The following is a 23296-nucleotide window of genomic DNA, read 5'->3' on the forward strand; positions in this document are numbered from 1 at the left end:
TAAGTAACAAAGGTTAAAAGTCAAGTATGCAGTTACAAATTAGAAAGTTACATGGCTTTTTTATGTGTGTCTTTTGAAGTGCAAATTGGTCAAGTGTCTCCTGAGAAAAGTAACAAAGATGTGTGTGCCTTTCTACAGTCCTGACCCTCATTCTGTAGGGAATGATTTTGGCCACCTTGTGCTGTCAAAGCCTCTCAGAGAAATGTCACAGGACTCCCAAATAAGTGAGTCACTTGTATTTTCTCAGAATCATCTGCAGTGACAGGCAAACAATTATAATCAGATCTCAAATTGGAACATATCAAGAAAGATCTCAAACAAAGAAGTCTTTCAGTTGGATTTATGTCTAAGGAGGATTTTTTTTAGGGCTGATCCTTAATAGGATAGATTTGCACTCACAAGGGGAATATTATGTCCCTGACCTTTCATTAATGACAGAGTCCTACTATGTAAAGCTGCCTCAGTTACATATTTTCTCTAGCTATTGCAGAAAACAAATGGATGGTCTGAATATTATTTTTTAACCCTGCATTTTGTTTTAAATATTTGTATATTTAACATATATAAGGACAGCAGTTTTAGGTGTGGCCCCAAAAGACCATTGGATGTCTGGAGAGTATTACCGGCAGAATAAATAGGTCCTTCCAGAAATTAGACACTTCTGGATCAAGGAAACCAAAGATAGAAGGGTGACCCCTCTTTAGTCACAGACACCTGACAAAGATCTGCCTTCATTTTTTGATCAGTGAACCAGTAACATAAAGAACGGTTGTAGTCCAAGCACTCCCCTTCTGGTGGGGAGGTATGTGTCTGAAACCATTATCTGCAATATCACTCCACCCAAAGACTTGAAATTTAAGTTGCAGGTCCATTAAAGCTTTCCCCATAATGGCCTTGAATCAGCAAAGACACAGTCCCCATTTTTTCACATTTTGAAGGACCCCCACTTCAGTCACTTCTGACAACACTTCCTCTGAAATTAATTCTCATTAATTTCAACAGTATTTTTATCAAGCTGTATCTAATTAAAATTATTTTTCTCTCACTATACCAGACAGTTTAGAATGACAGGACTTTTTTTGAAGACATTTTTAAGATTGCAGTTTAATTGAGTTTTATATGAATTCCTGTTCTCCAGACAGATTAGTAAACACAACCTTTTCATTTAGCAGTGAATTTAAGCATCTTTGAATGCATGAATTGAAATTCTGTCCCTGCTGATCTAAGTAGAGTTTATGCATTTTTTACAATGAGATCAAGATTTCATCTGGGGCCTCACATGTGAAGTACTTCATCTTTCACTGGAGAAAATCAGTATTCAGCATCTTCTAGAAAGAGGACTGCTTTTGTCAGCCCTGGCAGTAACTGGTGTTTCACACATTTCAGGGGATCTGGAAGGTAAAGTCAAGTGGTTGGACAACTTTCAGAAGTTCAGGCAACTGCAAGAGGTCATAATTTGGCCTCAGGTCTGGGATCGTGACAAAAGGTTCTTTGTCCCAGAGGTAAGCAGATTTTAAAGGGCTCTTTTTATTTTTTTATTTTTTTTTTATTTTTTTTTATTTTTTTTTTTCTAGAGGAGGCTTTAGTTTCCTATCTGTCCTCATAGTGTGGTCTAAATTTGGCTGGCTGGCTGTATTCTAGTTAGTGGGGATGGCTCTGCTCTAACAGGAGCAGCTGCAGCCTGGGCACTGCAGCTGAACATACACAGGGCCTTGGACGGCAGCATGGGTTGCTCTCAGTCAGCATCCAAGAGAGGGCAGCGATACACAGTCCAGGAGGACTCTACCATACTTGCTTTTAGGGGACAGAATGAAATGGAACAGATGTAAGTATTACCAGCATTCCATAAAGTAGAAATTAATTGCCTCTTTCACTTCTCAAGCTGAGCCAAAGAACTTTCCATTTACACTTAAATTATGTTACAAAACATTACACAGCATACCTGGGCGTGCACATTTCTGCTGCAGTTATCCCGTTACCCACACAGACTTTAAGCAGCACTATGGTAACATCATCAAGTGGGTCTCATCTCAAGGATTATGTCTGTTCATGGCTGCAAGCACTATTGAACTCAATTTGGAAAAGTAAAACCCAGATTAACATTTCAAAAGCATAAACACATTTAAGCAATAGCACTGCTGTAGAAACACAGGCATGCTCAGTTATCAGTTGTGTGATGTACTTAGCCTGAGGTAAGAACACACATATGCTCATCTTGTTTAGCTGCTGGTTGCCTTCCAGTTCATCATCCATTATGCATGATTCCCCATTTTTTTTCTCTCTCTCTCTCTTTTTGGGTCAAGTGTTTGAAGCAAAACTTAAGAGAAAACACCAGTGAGAACATTTTGTCTTCAGCAAACAGACTTCTCCTTCATGAAGGGAGGCTGATGCTAGCAGGTAATGTCCCTGAATCTCCTGGTGTCCAGAGATGGCTTAACAGAATTATACATTGTTATGGCAGGTCCATAGTGAACCTCTGCAACAGCATTTGGGCAGGTGCAGGAAAGGAAAAGCAACTGTATAGTTTATCAGAGAGAGACTAAGATACAGCCAAGCTGCCAATAGGATGAGTAGTCTGTATGATTGTTTATTGTCCTTTTTCTTGGCAAGCAAGTAGCAGTTTTATCAGAATGAGGTAGCTGCTACAAGGTACAAATTTAGTAGCCAAAATGACTGAGATGTAGGATTTAGTGCATTTGAGAACGCCGACTGGAGGATGAGTAGTCGTGAACTATACGGGAAACGGGGCTTCTTTGTTAAAAGCATTCTGTAAGGTTCAGTGATTCATACATGTGCCCCATCTTAGAAGCAGCAATTCCTTCAAATAATCACACCATAAAACTGATTTTTTTTTTGTTTTCCTTCTTAGAAAGCACAAGACTCCTTGACGTCTATCTCTTTTTATTTGATGATTTCCTACTGATTACCAAAATTAAACGTAACAAAAAGGTAATAATGTCTACAGATATATATGGTTGCAGTTGTTATATTTTTAGATTTTGGATGGATTTTGAATGTACTTTGGAAGATTGATCTAATGATAAAAATACAAGATGACTAATCAGCATGAAGAACAGCTGATACTTCCTTATGCAACTAGCAAACCATAACACTGATTCAAAAGCCTGCTTCTAGGCTCAATATGGTACAGCAACACTATTACAGGCAGAATTTATATTACAAGACCTTAATATCTTCCTGATGTTGTTCTGATGTGCTGGATTCATAAAGCTCAGAAAAGTTTCAGGAATGTAAGACTTTTTCTAATAGTCCCTGCAACCTGATTTTTTTTTTTATCCCAGAGATATCAGAACTGTTGGAAAGAAGAAAAAAACTTAAGTAAGAAAAAAATAAAAAATAAAACAACAAAAAACAGGGAAAGGCTAAAATAATGGAAGATTTTCTACGTTTCTTGTTGAACTCTCTTTGTCTTGATTTCCCCAAGTTTAAAATCGGGATATGACTCCTTTTAAGAAAATGTTTCTTGATGAATGATGCTATAGAGTTCTATAGATGATAAATATCTTTATTTAGACGCCAACAGAAAAACCGGATGACCTGAAATTCCTAAAGCTTCAGTGTAGGAGTGCATTTAGCTAATTAAGTTTATGAAACTGATGTAAACTGAGTCTAAATGAACCTGTGATAAACCTCCTAGGTTTGTTGTTTGTTTATTTGTTTAAGAAGCAGGTGTTCTGCTTTAGAGAGAAAGGAGATAGAGAAAGCATTCAGTGACAGGTTTTAGACTAGCAGCACCATCCCTTAGCAATGGGTTTGGTTGAAGGAAGCTGAAATTCAAGGGATCTGGTACTCTTAGGCAAATCTCTTTGAGGGTTGTCCCATGTACATGTGTTGATGAAACTTCTGTGAAGGGCTGCAACTCATCTGGAGCTCCAGGAATCCTGTCTTGTGCATGTACATGAGGGGAGATGAGGAAACTTACCCCCAAGGAATGGAGGTAAAAACCTGCTATTAAAATAATGAGGAAAGGGGGGAAAAATACTTTTGGAATGTCTATCTTCTGCTTGTGGCCTTGTATTGTGCTTCTTTTGTAGCTCTTTAACGTGAAGTGTGACCTTGCAGGAGAGCTTCAGGTACCAGCCAGTTTTTATAAGATTCCTCATGAAAACAAGCTGTCTCTGTATCTTTCATAAGAGAAAACACATTTAGAGCAAATTTAGAATTGTTTAGCGCCTATATTTCATGAGCAGATAGCAGACAACCTGCTAACCAACTTCATTTTCTATTCCCAGAAATATGGAGGCTCAGACACCAGCTTAATCCCTGTCTGTCCTTCCCTCACTCCTGAGCTGCAGTCCTTCATAAGAGAGGGGGGATTTTGCACAGTCCTAGACCAGCCCATCCCACTAGACAGACTTGTACTGAAAAATGTTGAACCCATCCAAGTTACAGGTATGTGCCTGCATGCACTTGAATGCCTTCATAAACCCCATGTCAGTGCACTGTGTGTGCGGTAGCATAAGGAGAAGCTGCTGTTTGCCCACAAACCACCCCCAGATGCCTGGAGTGCAAACACTGGTGCCTCAGCACTGCCTGGCTTCACAGCTCTGCTCCTGTGAGGCATGAGCTACTGCCTCAGACTTCACAGCCCCTGCTGCCAGCAGTGACTCACACACCAGTGACAGTCACGTATTATCCATTCACCCCAAAGGAGGTATCAAGACTCCTACTGCAAGCCAAGTATTCCCTCGTCCTAACTGTCCTAACACACTCTATCAAAGCCTGGGCATCTTTCCCAAGAACATTTTCAGTTCCATACTAGTTGTTCAGCATTTTTTCAGCTGCACCACAGCATTGTTCTCCTGGGTGTCCTCCCACATACAATGCAGCCATGCTCAAGGAAGCTGGAGAAGAGATTTACCTCCTGCCACAGCTCCTACTCACAGCCCCACCGTACAAGTGCTTCCTTGCTCTCAGACATCCAAATGCGTCACTGGGGAATACGCCTCCTATCCCTTGCTGCTGTGCAGCTGGGTGTGGAGTGAAAGAGAACCACAGGGAATGAACAGCCTTACCCTGCCAAAACAAGGTTCCTGAAGTCACCAAATCAGGTTTTGGGTCAGGGAGCAGGCATGAAACATCAGGCCTTGCCTTGGTCTCAGCAGCAGACTCTCACACCTCACTTTAGTGGTGAATGGTGCCACATGTAGTTGGTGTTCCCCAACACTAGTGATGTTCCCCAGGGCTCAGTATTGGTACTGGTCCTGTTTAACACCTTTAGAAAAGACCTGTATGAGGAGAGTGAGGGAACCCTTAGCTCATGGATGGCATTGATTTGGGTGGGAGTGTTTATCCACTGGAGGTAGGAAGGCTCAGCAGAGGGATCTAGACAGGCTGCATTGATGGGCTGAGGCCAACTGCATGAGATTCGATAAGGTGAAGTGCTGTGTGCTGCACTTCAGTCACAACACCACCATGCAGCATTATGATCTTGGGGAACAGCAGCTGGAAAGCTGCCCAGAGGAAAAGGACCTGGAGCTGCTGGTTGACAGCAAACTGAACATGAGCCAGCATGTGCTCTGGTGGCCAAACAGCCCAATGGCATCCTGGCCTGTATGAGCAATAACGTGGCCAGCAGGACTAGGGAAGAGATCTGCACTTGGCCATGGTCAGGCCACACCACAGACACTGTGTCCAGCTGTGGGCCACTCACTACAAGAAGGACATTGAGAATGTAGTGTGTCCAGAGAAGACCAGTGAACATAGGGAAGGGTCTCAAGAGTAATTTTTAAAAGGAGTGGCTGAGGAATCTGGGAGTGTTTACCCTGGAGAAAAGGAGTGACATCTTCACTCCCTAAAGTCACCTGAAATGAGGCTGTAGCCAGGTGGGGGGCAGCCTCTACTCCCAGGCAACCAGCAATGGGACAAAAGGAAATGGCCTTAAGCTGCACTAGGAGTTTAGGTTGGACACCCAGAATTTTTTCACGGAAAGGGTGGTTAAGGATTAGAACAGGCTGCCCAGGAAGGTGGTGGAGTCAGCACCCCTGAAAGTGTTCAAGAAATGACTGGAGGTGATGCTTAGTGCTGTGGTCTAGCTGACATGGTGGTGTGTTCAGTCAGAGGTTGGACTCAAAGACTATGGAGGTCTTTTCAAGCCTTAATGATTCAGTCTAACACTGCCAAGATAACAGGAGCCTCCTACATCAAAGAGAATGAAAAGAAATACAAATCTCTGGGCTCCAGGGTCATCCTAATCCTAAAGACTGAGAGGAAAACCTTAGGGAGCTACAGTGCTCTGTGAGAAAGCAACAGATACGGAAAATAAACCTAGAGTCTGTAAAATTTATGATAACTTCGAAATTCATTCACACTATTTAGCATTCAGCATCAATGCTGAGAGGATATAAAGGTAGGCAATAAAAGGCAAATTACTAAAGACAAGATAAGTGGATGAACATAAAGAATGGTAATCTTTTTTTAAACGTGTTCCAGGCACTGTCTGCCTGCCTTGTTAGACCCCCTACCAAACCAACAGAAACAGAGCAAATGTATCAGCCACCTCTTGGCTGCAGGGTGGTGGGGAGGGCAGCACCACATCCTGAGTAAGCCCAGGCTGAATGCAAGGCCAGCAGCTCCTAGGTACTGGGAGAAGGCAGTGCAGCCATCCTCCAGTTTGTGCCTAATAGACTGACCATAAAAACTACAATGGAAATGGAAATAATATTTTTGGAATTTTTTTTTTAATTCCCCAAGCCAGCATTTCCCATTAGAGATCCTAACCAGGGTCTTTCTAATCTTTATGATCCAGCTGCAATCATCATAGTAGAAAAATCTGTCTTCTGCATTCCAGCCTAGGCTCTGTCCACTGGGTATGACCTTTCCCTGCACCCTCGTCCTTGTTGCTTCTCTCCCATATATTCTTACCAGCTTTATTACAGCTGTAGCCATGGCAGTCTCTGTTACTCACTTGTAGTCTTATAACACCCTGGAAGCCCCATGCTAATACAGGACCCCTTGGGGTGAGGTACAATAAAAACAGTGAGAAAAATTACCATAGAGAGATTGCAGTTCAGATTCCCACATTCTGTGTAAAACAACAAGCAAACATTCCAATGTCAACAGAAAATGTCCCTTTGCAGGAGAAAAAAAAAAAATTTAATATTGTCTGGAATGTGTGACCTTGGGGAATGTTGCCAATATATCTGCAGTCTCAAAGAGACTTTTATTACTGGTGGCACTAAAAGATTAGTAAGCATGTTCTCAGAAAGGTCATGTGATCCATCACATTAATCAAAAATGAAATCCTGGGTTTTGATCTAGCAAGTACTTTTGCATCTGATAGTTTGCTGAGGATTGACATCACTTTGAAAATAAACAAAGCTCAATGCAAGTACTTGAAAAAAAATATATGTTGCAAAATCCTAGAAAAACTCTTTTGGCAGCAGGCAGGAGGCTGATAATTATGCAGGATAATTCTTGTCCAAAGCCTTCTATGCATTAGTGAAAGGATAGAAGATAAAATGGTGTGTCCATAAGAACAGGAAGGTGCCCTAAATGCAGAACTATCTGCAAACACCATGATCTTGTACAAGAGATGTAACTTTGCATGTAAATATAATAGTAGGAACCCAGCTCTGAAGGTTGCAAGCAGCAACATACTTTCTGATTAGAAAATCACTTACTTGAGCCCTGCTTTTATTCCAGATGTGTGACATTGGTTTCACTTTGTCCCCTTGCAGAGTAAAGCACTACATGATGCTCACATTCATCTTCAGAACAGAAGTTTGTAGGAAACAGAGGCAACATGCCTGGCTGCAGCAGCCAACCAGGGCATCCCCCAGAGCACGAGCTCAGGCACATTCCCAGGGAGAACCCAAAGGCAACACCAGCCTGAGTGCAGCCACTTCTCCATGTGCCAGCCATCATATGGACTTACTTAAATAAAATAAAAATGGGACCTCTCTTTTTAATCTTTGATACTTGTTTTTCTCTAACTTCACTTATGGTTTAGGCCACTTTGAAGGGAAATATTTCTTAATGATCCTCAGGCAGACTCAAAAGCATCTTAGCTGCACCATGATGAAGCAATTAAAAATATAAAAAAAAAAGGAAGTAGAATTAAAGTTTCGAAAAAAGAAATCTTCCTACACAACAAAATTAACTTACCCTATGAGGTGCAACTGCCCTTTTAGAAATAGAAAAGATGCTTACATATATAATTTCTTCTATCATAATCAATGTGATATAAAATTGGACTGACGGTTGTATGAGGTGCATTTAGATCACTTTTTTACATTTTCCCAGTCTTCAGCCTGCGAAATGCTTTTCTAATTCAGCATGAGAACAGGTATCGGCAGTGCATAGCAGTCTTCTTGCTACAAGCTCAGACAGAAACTGCCAAGGTAGGTAACACATCTTTTTTTTTTTTCTTCTCTAATTACACAACTATGCTTCCCCTGAAGGAGAGTGGCAGCCTAAAAGTGGTCATGCTGTGATAAGAATCTCTTACAGTTGTGACACTTGACCAAAACTAAAACAAAACAAAATAACACACCAGTGCTCTGGCTCAGATATTTGTTACAGAATTTTTGCTGCTGAACATGTTCCAGTTTTCTATCAGGGTTGATAGCAGGTCATATTCTTGTTGAAAAACATTATCAATTCTGATTGGTTAAAAAAAAAAAAAATAGATCCATTTCTTGAGTCACAGAAGATGGTCAGCCCCTCCAAAGAAGTCAACACCAAAACAACCCCCCCTAAACCCAACTCACATGCAATAGTACTCAGTTAAGAAAATGTCTCATGCTCATCTATTCACAACATGTATTTTGCAATTTCAGACTGAACAGATGGTATGATTAATTCCACTGTTATATAAATTTACCCCTCATTTTCACACCATGACACATTTCTAGTAACAGCACTGCATGTAACATCTGAAAGTGTGTCAGGCACTGTGCAGTATTTTGCTTTCTCATGTAAGCTGAATTCCCGCCTCTAATACCTAATGCACAGAAAATTGACCACCACTAATACAAATTCTTTCAAGTAAATGGTGGTAGACTTTTTCTAAGAGAAATATTGAGTGGATTCTTTCCATTTTTAAGTCACTGGCTGGTACTTGGAATAGCTATCCACTCAAGTCATTACTTTCTCCTGTTACTGAAATATGACCTTCCCTTTCCAAAATTGCCCTCATACCACAGCTACCATTTTTTCAATGTCATAGAATCATAGAATAGTTTGGGTTGAAATGGCCCTTAAAGGTTTTAGTCCAAAGGAAAAACCCTTTTAAGTTTAGTCCAGTGTCTAATCATAGCAATTCAGAGACAACTCAACTTCTGTGACCAGATTATCTGGACTAGCAGAGAGAAGGAAGTTATATATTTGAAATTCTCTCTCCATCACCCCTGTCCTCATACTTTGATGACAGAAAACATAGACCTGAATGCTGTCAGCATGGTAACAGAAACTGAAATTCAGTTGGCAGCACATGGCAGATCTTGGAAGGGGACAGAACTTGTAATGCTGATAGGACTGGAGCTGTCTTAAAAAGAAAAATGAGGAGCCCAAACTGCAAGGACAGCATTAAGCTAATTAAGAAACATTACATAGAAAGGGGTGAAATAGCCTGCAACAAACTACACCACTGCAAGCAGAGCATTAAAATCCTGCCTTCCAACCAATAATGGAACTCACTGGAAATCCCTGGCCCCAGACAGAGATTCCACCAGCATATAGTGGCCTGAATAACTGGGAGAGTCTCAGCTGTGGGATAATTCATGTTTCCTTCAGCAATTATGAGCACAAGCCTAAAGAGAGGCTAAATAAAACTAAAGGCTCTGGATATTTATGCATCTAGCTTACTGGAAATTTTTTAGATTGTCTTGGTTTACAAACACTTTTTCTTGTTACAGAAAGCATGGATGTCACAGATAGATACAGCAATCTCCAAATACACCACACAACATCAAACCAAGAAAAGCACTGCTTTCTGCTTCCCTGCTGAATCCTCTGAAATTTAATAATGTCAGCACTGCTCTGACAGAGCCAGTGGAAGACTATTGTGGTGATAATATGGCTATTTCTTTCAAAATGCCTTAGGTCTCTGAAGCTAACAGATTTCTGACTTGACAAAAGTATGGTGCGTAGACGACACCAAGTCAGAATAAATTGGAGGAGGGGAATGAAGCATGCAACAGATGTATCACTTTGTTTCACCTAGGGAAGGCTCTTGCCACCTTGCCACAATTTAATAGAGCCTGTCATTTGCTAGAAAGCATGACAAGGAAAAAAAACCCTGTGTTGGTAAGGACAGCTCATTCACCAGAGAAGTTTAGAAGGGTTATTGCATCATTCAAACTGTATTAATAAATTCCATTAAATTAGAATTGTGTTAATTAGAATAGCTCCTGATATTTATGTGTCTCTACCCACTAACCTATAATATCACGAGATGGTTTTTACATTAATACTAAGCCTGTGTAAGTATCTATACATATGTATGCACTTACCTGTTCCAGTGCTCTTCAGATACAGCCTGGCCACTGTGACAAACAAATTCCTGCTCTTCCCCCACATCTATCATGGGCAAGTTTTTGTCATGGCTTTCTAGGAAAGGAACAGCCATCAGGCTCCATGCCAAGTGGTGAATGTGTGAAGCAGGAGGGCAGAACAGAGCGCAGACAGATCTGTACCAGAGCATCACACAAGAAGCTGCCAATGCCTCACCAAAGCTTGGCTGACATAGCTGTGCTCCATCCCACCAATCCCATGCTCAGCTGCACACCACATCACACCGAGAGCTCACCAAAACCTCACAGCATCCTGAAGCCAGTGCTGACAAGATAAAGATATTTCAAGCCCAGAGTCGTCACACCTGACAGACTAAAATCTGTGCTTTGTGTGCTGGCAGAAGGGAGAGGGTATTTCACTTTGTATACTTTTTACCAAAACAGTCTTTAGCCAGGTCTACTCACTTTACCAGACAAGCAATCATTCCTGGAGACCTGCATGTCTCCAAGGAGGACAGCCCAGAGGAAGGAAGTATTTACACATGGGCTTCTCTTCATGGAGAGCTCAATAGGTTTTTCTGTGGTATGCAGAGAAAGACACCTCAGGAAGCAGTTGAGGCAGAAACTGACTTCCCAATTCAAACTGCCTTTCAGAGGAGACATCTCCTCTCCATCTCTAAACAGAGCCCCTGCTTCAATAGCTAAACATGGATTGTTTGGTTGTGCCTCCATAATTCAATAGTGGCTTTGTCACAGGACTGATTTCCCACATTAACCATCTGGCTTCTCTCTGCAACACAGTTCCACCCTGAAAGAGCTTTCCATTTCACATGTGAGACCTTTATTGGTCTGTAATTAAACAAGAGCTACTTTTGAGTCTTCCAGTTATGCCAATTGTCCTGCTACATCAAATGTGATGTCAGAACACAGCCAGTGTGACAGAAGGACTTTCATCAAATGTGGGATACTTGGCAGCCTTGCTGTGGAATGAAAAGACTACTCTGAATTTAACCTGTGAAGAAAACAGATTTGAAAAACAGTCATTATTAGTGTGTCCTCAGAAATGTGAAAGCCTTTGTTGCAGCTCCCTGCAACTCTAAGAAACTGTAACATTTAGCTTGCTCTTACATATATGGCTTCCCTACAGTTCATTTGTAAAACTACATATCCATCATTTCAAAGTAGCTTTGCTGTCTGAAATGGGGTAAGGTCGTTTTGAATGATATAACCTGGTCTATTAGAAAGGTCTAATTTTTTTTATTATTATTATTAATAATCATTCCTTTAACAGATTAGAAAACAAAAATGACATTTCAGAAACAATTCATCATAGTTTATACAGAACCCGCCGGTGCATGGTGTCACCTTCCCATTCAAATCCATAGCCATCTTCCAGATCACAGAGTTTAAGAATTACAGTGCACACTGGACTAAACTCTTTTACAATGTAAGGCACAACTACATGATCACAAGTAGTAAACACAAACACTGAAAACAGAACTTAAGAGAATAAAACTTCAATTAAAAAGAAATTAAAACTAAACCAGACTCATGCAAAAGATCTATCTACACCTACCAAGATGGCAGGATCCAGTTTAGAAGTACAGTACTCTGTAAGTAAAACTGCAACATAAGTATTTTATAATACATTACTTCTAAATAACAAGTAAAAACTTATATTTTTTTCCATTTATATTTTATACAATTATACAGAAATTAAGCTGTATGAACAATATTCACATCTGAAATAATAAACTGATCATTAAAAGTCAGAAAAGAGGCAAACGAGACCATGTAATTTGTGGCACGCATCCATTACAGAACACACCATTCATCGAGTTCATGTCTCAAGAAGAAGAAAAATAAACACAACCAAATGAATGGTACATTTGGTGACTGAGGCTATCTGTATCCAAACGACAAAGCTCCATACAAAATTCGTTTTACCCAGCAGACCATAGTTATGAAAGCTTGTGGTTATAATTTATTTCCTGTCCAGCAGCTAGAGTTTGCAAGGTTGAAACTACAGAAGTTAAAAGAATTTAAGAGAATTTACAATAACTTGAAAACTGTTAGATATTCTCAAATACACATTAAAAAAAAAAAAACTTAACTTTTTTCCTTTTTGGTGATAAACTTCTGCAATTTTGGTATTCACTATAACTTTTACATAAAATAACAGTGAGAAAATCTTATTAAACTTACCTAACGTTTGAATTTCACACTGAGAGGTAGCTTAAATGAAATCTTATGTAATGGCATCAAATGGGGGGTCAGGGGTGTGACTTTTTTTTTCTTACAAAAGTGACTATTTCTATACAAGCAGCATTTTGGACATATTACTATAAAAAGTTCTGGTATTTGCTAACCCAGTGAGACGTTCTTTCAAACATCCCTTTTGTGCCAGGAATCAAGCTCCAGCATCATACAATGGAGGACTTTGCCATAAAGCCAACAGCAGTAGCCTGGACCTGCCAGCACTGACCTGTTGACATATAACAATGGACATCCTTTCCCAATGCTCTTTACCCCAAAAAAAGCAGGAAATACAGACAAATTTGGTTTTAGTGTTAAGTTTCAGTCACAGGGGGAGGGAAATTGGAAGATATGTCCTCCAGGTTCCTGCTTTCACATAACACTGATCCAAAGGGGTAGCAGGGCTTCATCAATCTCTAAATGCACAGACACTTCTCTATCCTCTGCATAGTGAGAGTACAGTATGTGGGGAGCTACAGACAATCAGCAGAGTTTATTATATTACCTAGTACCTACACTCTTCATTACCGTGAACTTAAGTGGTGTCTAATGTTCTCTCTAAACATGCAAACTTTTTTATTCAGTGTCCCTTTAAAAACAAACAGAAAAAATACCTCAAAAACCACATTTCTGTGGCAGGACTTATATACAATTGTAGCTGGTTTTGAAAAATACATCAATTAGTGCTTTTGGAGAGGCTGTGTTTGGATAATAATTTTAAACTTATTCTAAAAGGAATGCTGAGGTCAAGACTTCAAAGAAATGGACAACTGGCAAGATCCTTACAAATACATAAAAATAAAGTCTACGAAGACATGTGTGTGACTAACATGGTTTTTGTTACATGTGCTCTGACATGATGATTGTGTTTTTGGTAAAAGGAACCGTGAGTGCAATTCTCCTTAGGGCCAAATGTATACAGTGAAAAATCCAGCTGATTAAAAACCTGCTGTCCAATGGCTACAGCTAGCACATGCAATGCACATGATGCCATTCCACTTACTGTAGATTCTCTTAGACAGCAAAAAGTGCACAGTGCAAATGACAGTGTTTCCTAATTCTCTGAGAATATGAGAGCAGGAGGGGTGGTAATTGGAAGAGTAATTTATCAGTTTCAACATGTTCAAACCATGATATCATTCTTCTTGGCATAGTTTAGATTCTATTTGAACTTCAGCTCCAGCATTTTTCTGTCCATCACTGAGTACTGGCCATACATTTTTTTAAGTTTTGCCACAAGCATTTGTTCCCACTCCATGGTTAACTGACACTTAACAATCCAGAAAAGCAGTTGAGTTTCCCAGGTCCCTTTATGAATGTCACTTCTCTTACATCTAGCATGAGAAGCTCAATTGTTATGGCTCATGTGATACAAACACAGAGAGGTTACTTCATGCTTCTGCTCCCAAATCCCTTCTTGCTTCACTAATAAGAAAGCTCTTCCAGTGAGGATTCACAAACAATCCTCATGTCCCAAAGCCAACAAAAGTAGTTACTCATTGTTCTTGTGTACCTTGTGCTCTACACTCCATGGCAACTTGGTTACTTGACACCTTCCAAAAACAGAGGCAAAAACCCACACTTCACCTTACAACCTTGGACTCTTGTGCCAGAGAGTGAAGCCAGCTGAAAAATGAGATCCCTCTAAACCTCTTGCCTCTGTTGGAAGCTGCAGCAGAAAATTCCTTCTGTCTCTTCATCTCCAGACAGCAACTTTTCCTACTGTGACTCATTACTTTTATCCTCTTCATTCAACCTTTGCAGAAGGGGGAAGATTACATTAGGGAGTACATGGGGAGAAGAAATAAATAACAGTGAAGCAGAGCTAAGATCAAAAGCCTGCCACTGACCTCTGCGATGCTACCTGTCTCCAGAGTGATGTACTGCTGACATGAGGCCAGAATGGAACAGTAGGATTTGGCACTTGTGAGGCAAAAATACAAGGGACTGTGGGTCTTTGAAAGAGAGGTGTCGTCTCCAGGAAGTTAAAAGAACCTCTCCCCACCCTTTGTAAGACCATCCTTTACACATTCACAAAAGCTTCTGTAGCTTGTCTCTGAGCTTCTGAGCTTGTTCAGCCCATGAAGCAGCTGGTCTCTCGCATTCTGCTCTCATAGCAGAATTCTGAACGTGGATGGAGTATCCTGCAGATGGGACAGTTTCAAGAACAAAGCCCACACTTCATTGTCCCACTCCTGATGCCACAGTAATGACTAGTAATCAAAGGCTGCTTGAGGATCCCACAGACTGGTCTGAGTGCTGGTTTTGCCACTATTTTCACCTCTTCCTCTATAATGGCCACTCCTCAGTGAATCAGAGCAATCTGCCTATTTCCCGAGGCTGTAAAAACACACCACTGTTCATCCTCCAGTTCCAAGACTCAGTCTCTTCTGCCATTTTATTAATTTTCCCCTCTGTTCCTGTGTCTGCAGTCTGAAAAATCAGGGAATTAAACTGTTTTGCCTGGAATCCTTTACTGTGGTAAAAGTCACCAGGCTTTTTACTTGGTTTTCCTGTTACTTAGATTTTAAGGCAGTGAAACAAAAATCCCACATTCCCACTGAAACTTGCCCATCAAAACACTTAAGACTCTGCAAGCATATTTGTGAATGCACAGCTTTTCACCTTCCAGTTTCCCTTATTATGGGATATTTTCTTGAGCTTGAACACAGCTTCCAACCTGGCAGTGAAGTCAAGTATACCATCAATTCATCAACAAATACAGACCAGCACTAAGAATTGCAAGTACAAAAGAAGGAGCACAGGACTCAGCAATGGAGTCATAAATTCACTCCAGTGAAAAGCTGCAGAAATCATGACCTATTGCTGCAGAATCAAAGCTCAAGCATGAAAGTTTCCACCCACCGTTCCTCCAGATTTTAACAATCTGATTCTTTCTACAAATGTGTGTTCAAAAAGCATTTCTATCCCCTCAAAAATCTGCGTATATAAACTGGCCAGCAAAAAGCAATTTTCAACAATCAAGCTGGTTTTGCCCCTGAAGCTGAAGAGCTCCACACCAAGGTGTGGTCTGCAGCCAACCAACTGCACTACTTTAGCAGCCTGCTAAAAAAAAGTGACTCTGCTTGTCTTTACACAGCAGCATCCCAAAAGGCTGAATTAAGAACAACCCTTCCAGAGCTTCTACCATGCAGAAGTCTCTCCTGAGCTTTCACATATTCCCAACCAAAAGGCCTAAACACAACTGAATCTTCTAACCACTTTCCTAGCTCGCCTGAAAGATGTCCATCTTCCTCTGCCTCATGTGTTTTGAGCTTAGGCAGCTGTGGGAAGTTTCTCCCCACACAAAAATCCCTCCTGTTCTATGTGGTTTTCATTCACTCTAAGAACAGCACAAGGCTCTTGTGCATTACAGAAAAGGATGGAATGCATCTAGGCTGGAGCACGACTGTCACAGCTCTAGTTTTCCCACATTTCTCAAGTCAGACATAGAAAGACTCTAAAGCAAATTTTTTGGTTTCTCTCAGTAAACAAACAAAAAGATAAAAAAAATCCCAGAGGCAGAGTGATTCTGATCATATTTTCTATTCAAAATATTCTCATGCCAAACAGTTACAGTGATGAGGAGAAACAGGGAGTCCAGAGGCTCTGTTCATATGGAATTGTTGCAGCAGTTGCTTTCTCAAAAAAAAAAATCCAAAAACAACTCTCAAGTTCAAACCAGAAAAGCAGGTCAGTGCTTTGTATGAACCACATTTGTAGCCCAAAGCCTTTTACAGTGACAAGAACAAGTTAAATCATTTAGTTGGCTTTTGGGAAATAAGAACTGAATTTTAAGAAAACTCCTTGACAATGCAAATGTAGAACTTCCTGGGTAAGTTAAAAGAGAATATGAAACATATACATCACTACTTCTGGAGTAGAAGGATGAAGTTTTTTCACTTGACAGTTAATCAAGACAAGACATTTTTATAAAGGAGACAATTCTTCATTCACATATAGAGCTGTAACTAGATAAAAGCAAACAAATCTTCCTAATGATGACTAAGCTACCATATTGTGACAGAATTTGATTCCTTGTCTCAGGAAAGAAGTAAAGGAATTCAGGACACAACCTTTTTCTCTGAACAGCTGGCAAAATTTGGAAAGATACTGAAGCATTTTAGGGGTGGAGAATTTATTAGGGTGTTTAAGACAAAAAAAATCCTAAATATTGGAAGGCATAACTCCTGCTTAGAAGAAATAATCTTAAGGTTTTTGAAATACCAGATACAAAGGGAAGAAAAGTTAGAGAAAGGCCAGCAAAAATGGAGAGGTGCAAACAAAATCACAACAAAAAAAGAAGTCTGGAGCCTACATGAACTGTATAAGAAACTTTCTTTCCCAGTACAGAAAATATGAATAAATATTTATAGTAATATATTGGCCTCTTAGTTAGAGCTGTTTGGCTTATAACAAAGATAGTCTTCCATTCTAAGCAGACTAAATCACATAACTAACAGAACACTTCAGAGCAATGGAGGGTCAGATGGAGTAATGGAGAAGTGAGGTTTGTAAGGTGTAGCAGGAGTTCAGCTTCTTCCACCAAAAGCTGAAGGAAGGGACAAAAAAAAAAGGCCAGAAAAACTATAGCTGTCTCAAAAAATACTTTTTCTTAATTGGATACCTGGCTTGAAGGTCTGAATTTCCCTTAGAACAGCAGTGATCTCCCAGTGCTTCCCAGGATACGGGCAGGGGCAGAGATGTGCTACGGGCTTCTACCAGCATTGTTTGCCTTTTAAAACCCACATGTAAGGGTGCCTCGAATATTAAAATGTGTCAACCAATTAGTAAAAGTGAAATAGATCACTGTGGGATGAAATATTGTAATGTATCATATAATATTGCTACAATGCCAGATAAACTTTGTCTCCTCATTTGATCACACATACTCTCTCAGAGAGACAGATGCACTCACACACCAACTGTGCAATACCATATGTGTAAAGATGTTCCAGCACCCCAGTGCTGTATTGGATAAGGACTTGCCTGCTGACACTACAAGTGGGCAAATAAAACTGAGTTGAGTCCAGTTGTTACCCTCACTGTGGAGTTCAAACTTTAGAGAGAAAAATGCAAGAACAAGAGAGATAGAAAAAGAAACCAAAATGGCTTATAAAGACCATCAGATATGCAATCAAATGCAACAATTAGTTATGTTTTTACAGCAACATTCGGTACATAAAATCCTCACAAGTTTTTGCATCTTCCTTTTTCTTTGAAGGAAACAAGAATAAACTTCAATATCACATAAATGCTGTTTCTCTTGAACAAAAAAATAAAAGATAAAAAAATACCTTGTTACTCCTCTGTTTAAACTTTATTTACAAATAACTGGATATCTCTAATCTAGACATAAAAGCTCTTTCCATGATTAATGTTAGTAAGCTATGGATGATCTGAGCCCATGTCTCACAAAAAAATACAATAGTTTTGCTTGGTTTCAATAAACATTTTAAAATATACTAGATTTTGCCAAGTGTTACAATCATTGTCCAAACTGAATAGTAGTCTGAGTGCTGAATGAAGTGCATCAACAGAAATAGTAAATTTTAGTGTAACATTTCTTTGTCACTCACGATAGCCAGTTATCCTTGCAAGTCATTAAAGCAAGTATCACACACTCGGACAGGCTTCTTGGAAGAAGGAGTTAAGGCATTCTTTGCTGAGCACTCGGCACAAAAGATATTTCCACACTGTCTACAGTGATGCTGCAAAAAAAGAAGAAACATGCATGCTGAATATCAGTGGCAGAGAGTGATCAGCAATAGAGATCTCACTATCATGTCAAGTCAACTCTCAGACAAATCAACTCTCATGTTTCAAAAATTAGTCTTAATTTTTAACTGGCATCCTTTCTAAAGGGTATATGAGTAAAACATTCAGAAGTGCTTCACTGAGTCAAGAGAATATACCAGTTTCAGAAAACAGATGGTTAAGTTCACCCTTCTCATAAATTTTTCTCTTGAACTTGTTCTGGTCAGATAAAAATGGTTTTCTTATATCTAATTACGTGCTTTCACATTGACAAGTATCCTTGAATCAAAGGATCCAGCAGCCTTTGTTCAGAGATTACCCAAAGAACATCACCAATATAGTGCAGGCCAGGGAGAATCACCTAAGACTATATCAAGGAGCTCTGCAAAAAGGAACCTCACAAATATCCCTCATCTACTTCATTGCCAAATCACTTGTTGGAGAGGGGTGCTCATCTCTGGATGAAGGGCACACCCTGCCAATTGAAGCTAACATCTTAGCTGACCACCAGTTTTTCAAGCAAGGTCTGACCACAGACCTGAAACACATCCAATTGTTTCTTCTGTTCCACGTTTATAAATGTAAAGTCACAAAGCACCAGATCATGGTGATGCCTCATCTTTTCACACATACTTAATTTCATTAAGGAATTTACATTCCTTTTATACCCATAAATCTAGTTCAGATTGGTTATAAATATATTTATACATGGTAGTTTTGCCTGCTTGCAAAATAGGGATGGAAGCATTTTAATACTGTTTATAAACTGATGATGTTCGAATGGAAAAAGAATCATGAATAAAGTAAGTTCCACTGCCCTTATTTTTAATATGTTAAGGCATTTCAAACAATAACAATATTCTGAGATGTCCTGAGAATCACAGCACTATTCAGACCATTTTCTGAAGTCTGTATCCCATCTAAGAGTTCGAAAACAATAAAAATAGAAAATGGCCATAGACACAGAGTAGAACACACCTACCCTTCTTACTGTCACAGAAAACCCTTTTCCACAGGCCATACAATTCTGCACCTCATTGTCTTCTGCCCACTTCCTGTTGAGAGCTTGTGTGTGTTTGATCTACACATAAAATGTAAAAAATAGTATCAGGCTTTTAAAAAATGCATGTCTAATTACATCTAATATCCTAATTTCCACAGCATGCACTACCCATTGCAAAATAAAAGTACCAATTCTGTCATGATACTCAGGGCTTATGTTTGTTCAGAGAGGAGACCTTCCAAGATTCAAAACTATAAGCAGATTTAGTAACACACAGGCAGAAGTATCACACACCACAAACGTAACACCTTAATTCATCTAGAAAGGCAACCCACCACCAATCTGACACAAATTTGAACTTCTCCTAGGGTCCCAGACAGAAAATCAAGAGGTTTAACAGCTTCAAATCAAATTATACCTGCAATGACTGGTTTTCTCGGCCAAGTTCCTGCATGGCAGCGGTTGTATTGTCCAGCTTTTTCTTCATTTCTACAAGTTTGGCTTGAAGCTTTTCAATTTCTCCCTCACTTTTTATACACCTGAGGTAAAATAATAACTAGTCAGCTCAAAGCATTTAAGACAATGTAGACTCTATGTCCTTGGGCTGGTTGTCAGTCTGAGAAGTTAGCTGCTTAAAATCCAGCCAAAAAAATCCTTGCTCTGAAAAGTTCTTGGATGCCTTAATTAGGAACACATTCTGTTGTATCTGTTTAACAATCAGTTAAACAGATTATACTGTCATTGCTCCCAAGTATGTGCAGCTTATCAATACCTGGAGTTACACCCCAAACCAGGGACAGTGCTGAATGCTGTCCCTCAACAGCAAGCCCTGATAAATACCCCTGTGCAACAGGACACTCTCACAAACCAGCTACCACATATCAGGTCAGGCAACAGAGCAGAAAAGAAGCCTTTTTATTCTATCAAGGCCATCAGCTGAAACTCAGTTAACTGCTCAAAACCAAATTGCAAAGGGTATTTTTCTGCCAAGCTGTAAACAGCTACTGGATGAGTTCAACTCAGTACAGCAAGGGATTGCCAAAGAAAGAGGATCTCACTTGAACTGATCCCATGCTTTTTCAAGGTTTACTGCTCAAAAGTCAATCAACAAGCTTGACAGTACCAACAAAAGTTTTCCCCTCTGCTTTCACCAAACACATCAGGAAATAAGGACAAAGAAAGCTTCCTGTCTCACAGGTGTTTCTTCTACCCTGGAAATCACTGCATTCAGGTAGCTCCCACTGCCTTGCAAGGCCTCCTGCTGCCTGAAGGAAAAGCACTCTGCTTACCTAAGACTTAAATATATTGTAGAGACAACAGCAGGACTGGAGAAAATGAGACTGCGGGTTTTCAGGAGGAAGAAAATGCCTCCTTTGTGAACTTTAGTCTGTCTAACCCAATTACATATTCAGCCTCCTAACACAAAGAAGTGGGCACACCTAGGAGCTCCTATGCTAATCCTGTGTTACTTAAGGAGTCCTTCCAAGCTTCTGGCATGCATCTGAACTGAATCAAGGCATGGGAGCCTCAGAGTGATGGAGAAGGACAGTTAGTTCAGGTAAGAAAAGTTCTCTCTGCCAGGCCTCACAAGGTTGACACAACAGATGAGAAGCCACAGCCTATAGACCTGAAATCTCAGAGGAGCCCAGTGGATTTAGAAGGCTCTTAGTGGTGGACATAAATCTTTGAGAGCAAGCACAAGGCTGTGGCTTTGGTGATAAGTAAAAATCATGATAAGCCTGCCTTATTTTCTACAGAACAATCACAAAAAACACAGCTGGTTCACAAAACCTCTTGCTGTGCTTTGGCAGGGATGACAGAAGGTTGCACTCTGGAAACTGCACCCATAGCCACTAAGAACAAATACAGATTTAAATAAAGCATGAATATAGAATCCCAAATCAACTCAAACAAGTTTTCATTCTAGGTTCATTTAATTTCTCAAACTACACTTCCACAACATCATGACCACAGCTTACCTCTCCAGCAATGCTCTTCTCTCATCCTGATTATTCTGAACTGTTGCTTCCAAGACAGCATTGTCCCCACGTAAATCATCTGTCTGTTTCTCCAGCTCGCTCACTCGTCTTTGACTGCTTTGCCACTCTTTCTTCATGGTAGCCAGGTTTTCATTCAGGGCTGTGACCTGCATGGTGAGCTTAGTCTCCTTTTCCTCATGTTTCCGTTTTTCCTCTTCTTTGTCTTTTTTCTCTGCGTGCTATAAAAACAATGGAAAAATGAAAAACAAGCTTCCGAGCATTCTTTCCCTCTTCCCTACATTTAACTGAGGCAAAGAATCTTACTGTAATAGAATCACTTTTAATCAACATACTCTACTAGACAAGGCTGTCGCCTCACTGAATTTTCCTATACCATTAAAGGCTTCAAAGATTTTTGATCTTGTAATTTAAAACTCATGTAAAGTGAAACTAAAGTCAACCCATTGCTTCCTTTCTGTCCCTGAAAGAATCCAAAGGCATGTTCACAAAACAGCAGTCTCATTCTCTTTAACATACTAACCAGTTTGGCTTCAATTTCACCACATTCTTTCTTCAGCTCCTCTTCTCTTTTTTTCAGCTGATCTTTGATAGCTTGATGTTTTTGTTTCTCCTGTTCCAGAGTTGAATTCGCATTATCTATTTTGCTCTGCAGTTCTAATTTCTGTTGAATCAATAGTTGGTTTGCATCCTTGAGATTTGTCACCTCCTGTTAGGATACAAAGTTAAAGTAGCAGCACTGAAAGTGTAAATGGATTTAAATTCAAAAATACTGCAATCCTCTCCTAGGAGAGGACAGCAATAATTTTTAGTTTTGTCACTGGAAGAAAGGATAACTTTATAGAGCAAACTATCAGTGATTTTCATGATCACTGATTATATTATGATCAACATTCAATTTTAAAATTTTAAAAATACTGTTAATGCATGTTTCTGCTAAAGTACAGAGGAAGATCTATTGAATTGTTTTCTACCATTCCTTGAAATGACACATCCACTGTCATTTCCTAGGTGCTGTTCAAAAATTTACTTCATATTGTTCTCTGGCTGCAATAATGAGGTTAAAAACTACATAAATGAAAATGTAAAACTCAATGCTGATGGAAGAAAGTTAGTTTCTATTAGTCTTCAATGTATAAAAAATTACTCTGTTTTAAGCAAGTGGGATGATATAAATAATGGCTTTCCTTGCTCTTCTGTGACTGAACTCAAGCAGAATAGTAAATTTAATTTATAGAAATCCTTTTCCTTAAAATTACACAGCCAAGCATATAGGTACTAAAAGATTAATAGGGATGGACCATTTTCCATAAATCAAAATTCACAATACTAGTTAAAAGAAAAGCCAGGACAGTGGAAAGAACATATCTTCAGAACAAGAGGATGCCCTACAGATACATCCATTCCTTGCTAGGAAATGGGAAACAGAATTTAAGTCTTTAGGAGACTTTCAGTCTGATTGCTTGTAGGGAGATGAAGAAATTACTATTAATTGGTTTGCACACCTTTTACATTTTTATAATTTTTTTTTCTTTAGGCTAGAGATTTCAGGGATAACAAGAATTAAAATACCTTTCCCCAAGCACAGAGTGCTCGAGAGAAACAAAGTGCAGACTTACACCTAAAAATTACAGACCATTTTCTAAACAATGGAGAACAAAAGAACATCTGAAGGTCATAAGTCATCATCTTATTCTCTCCTTATTAGTGTATAGGGAATTGTACCTGCATTTATACTTTTGCAACAATTCAAACAAAGTGTGTTTAAGATGCAAATATAACTGCTAATAGTACATTATGGAAAACAA

At 39.6% G+C, this 23296-nt stretch overlaps 2 protein-coding genes across 5 annotated transcripts in view; one reads left to right on the top strand and one right to left on the bottom strand.

Moving 5' to 3' along the window:
* Positions 1-11594, top strand: part of PLEKHG7 (pleckstrin homology and RhoGEF domain containing G7) — a 30249-nt gene extending 18655 nt beyond the window's left edge. The window contains exons 10-15 of the mRNA XM_033514688.1: positions 1387-1502; positions 2304-2397; positions 2870-2949; positions 4254-4413; positions 8266-8363; positions 9879-11594. Coding sequence (XP_033370579.1) covers positions 1387-1502; positions 2304-2397; positions 2870-2949; positions 4254-4413; positions 8266-8363; positions 9879-9986 — 656 coding nt within the window. The 3' untranslated portion in view covers positions 9987-11594. The remainder of the gene's footprint in view (positions 1-1386; positions 1503-2303; positions 2398-2869; positions 2950-4253; positions 4414-8265; positions 8364-9878) is intronic.
* Positions 11595-15789: 4195 nt separating this feature from the next.
* EEA1 (early endosome antigen 1) overlaps positions 15790-23296 on the bottom strand; it is a 62090-nt gene continuing 54583 nt past the window's right edge. For all 4 annotated transcript variants that reach the window (XM_015628037.3, XM_033514203.1, XM_015628036.3 and 1 more), the window contains 5 exons: positions 22012-22197; positions 21471-21709; positions 19910-20030; positions 19471-19569; positions 15790-18442 (listed from right to left, as the gene is read on the bottom strand). In XM_015628037.3, coding sequence (XP_015483523.1) covers positions 18320-18442; positions 19471-19569; positions 19910-20030; positions 21471-21709; positions 22012-22197 — 768 coding nt within the window. In that variant the 3' untranslated portion in view covers positions 15790-18319. The remainder of the gene's footprint in view (positions 18443-19470; positions 19570-19909; positions 20031-21470; positions 21710-22011; positions 22198-23296) is intronic.

This window comes from Parus major, chromosome 1A (genome assembly GCF_001522545.3).
Source record: "Parus major isolate Abel chromosome 1A, Parus_major1.1, whole genome shotgun sequence".
In the NCBI taxonomy this organism is placed as follows: domain Eukaryota; kingdom Metazoa; phylum Chordata; class Aves; order Passeriformes; family Paridae; genus Parus; species Parus major.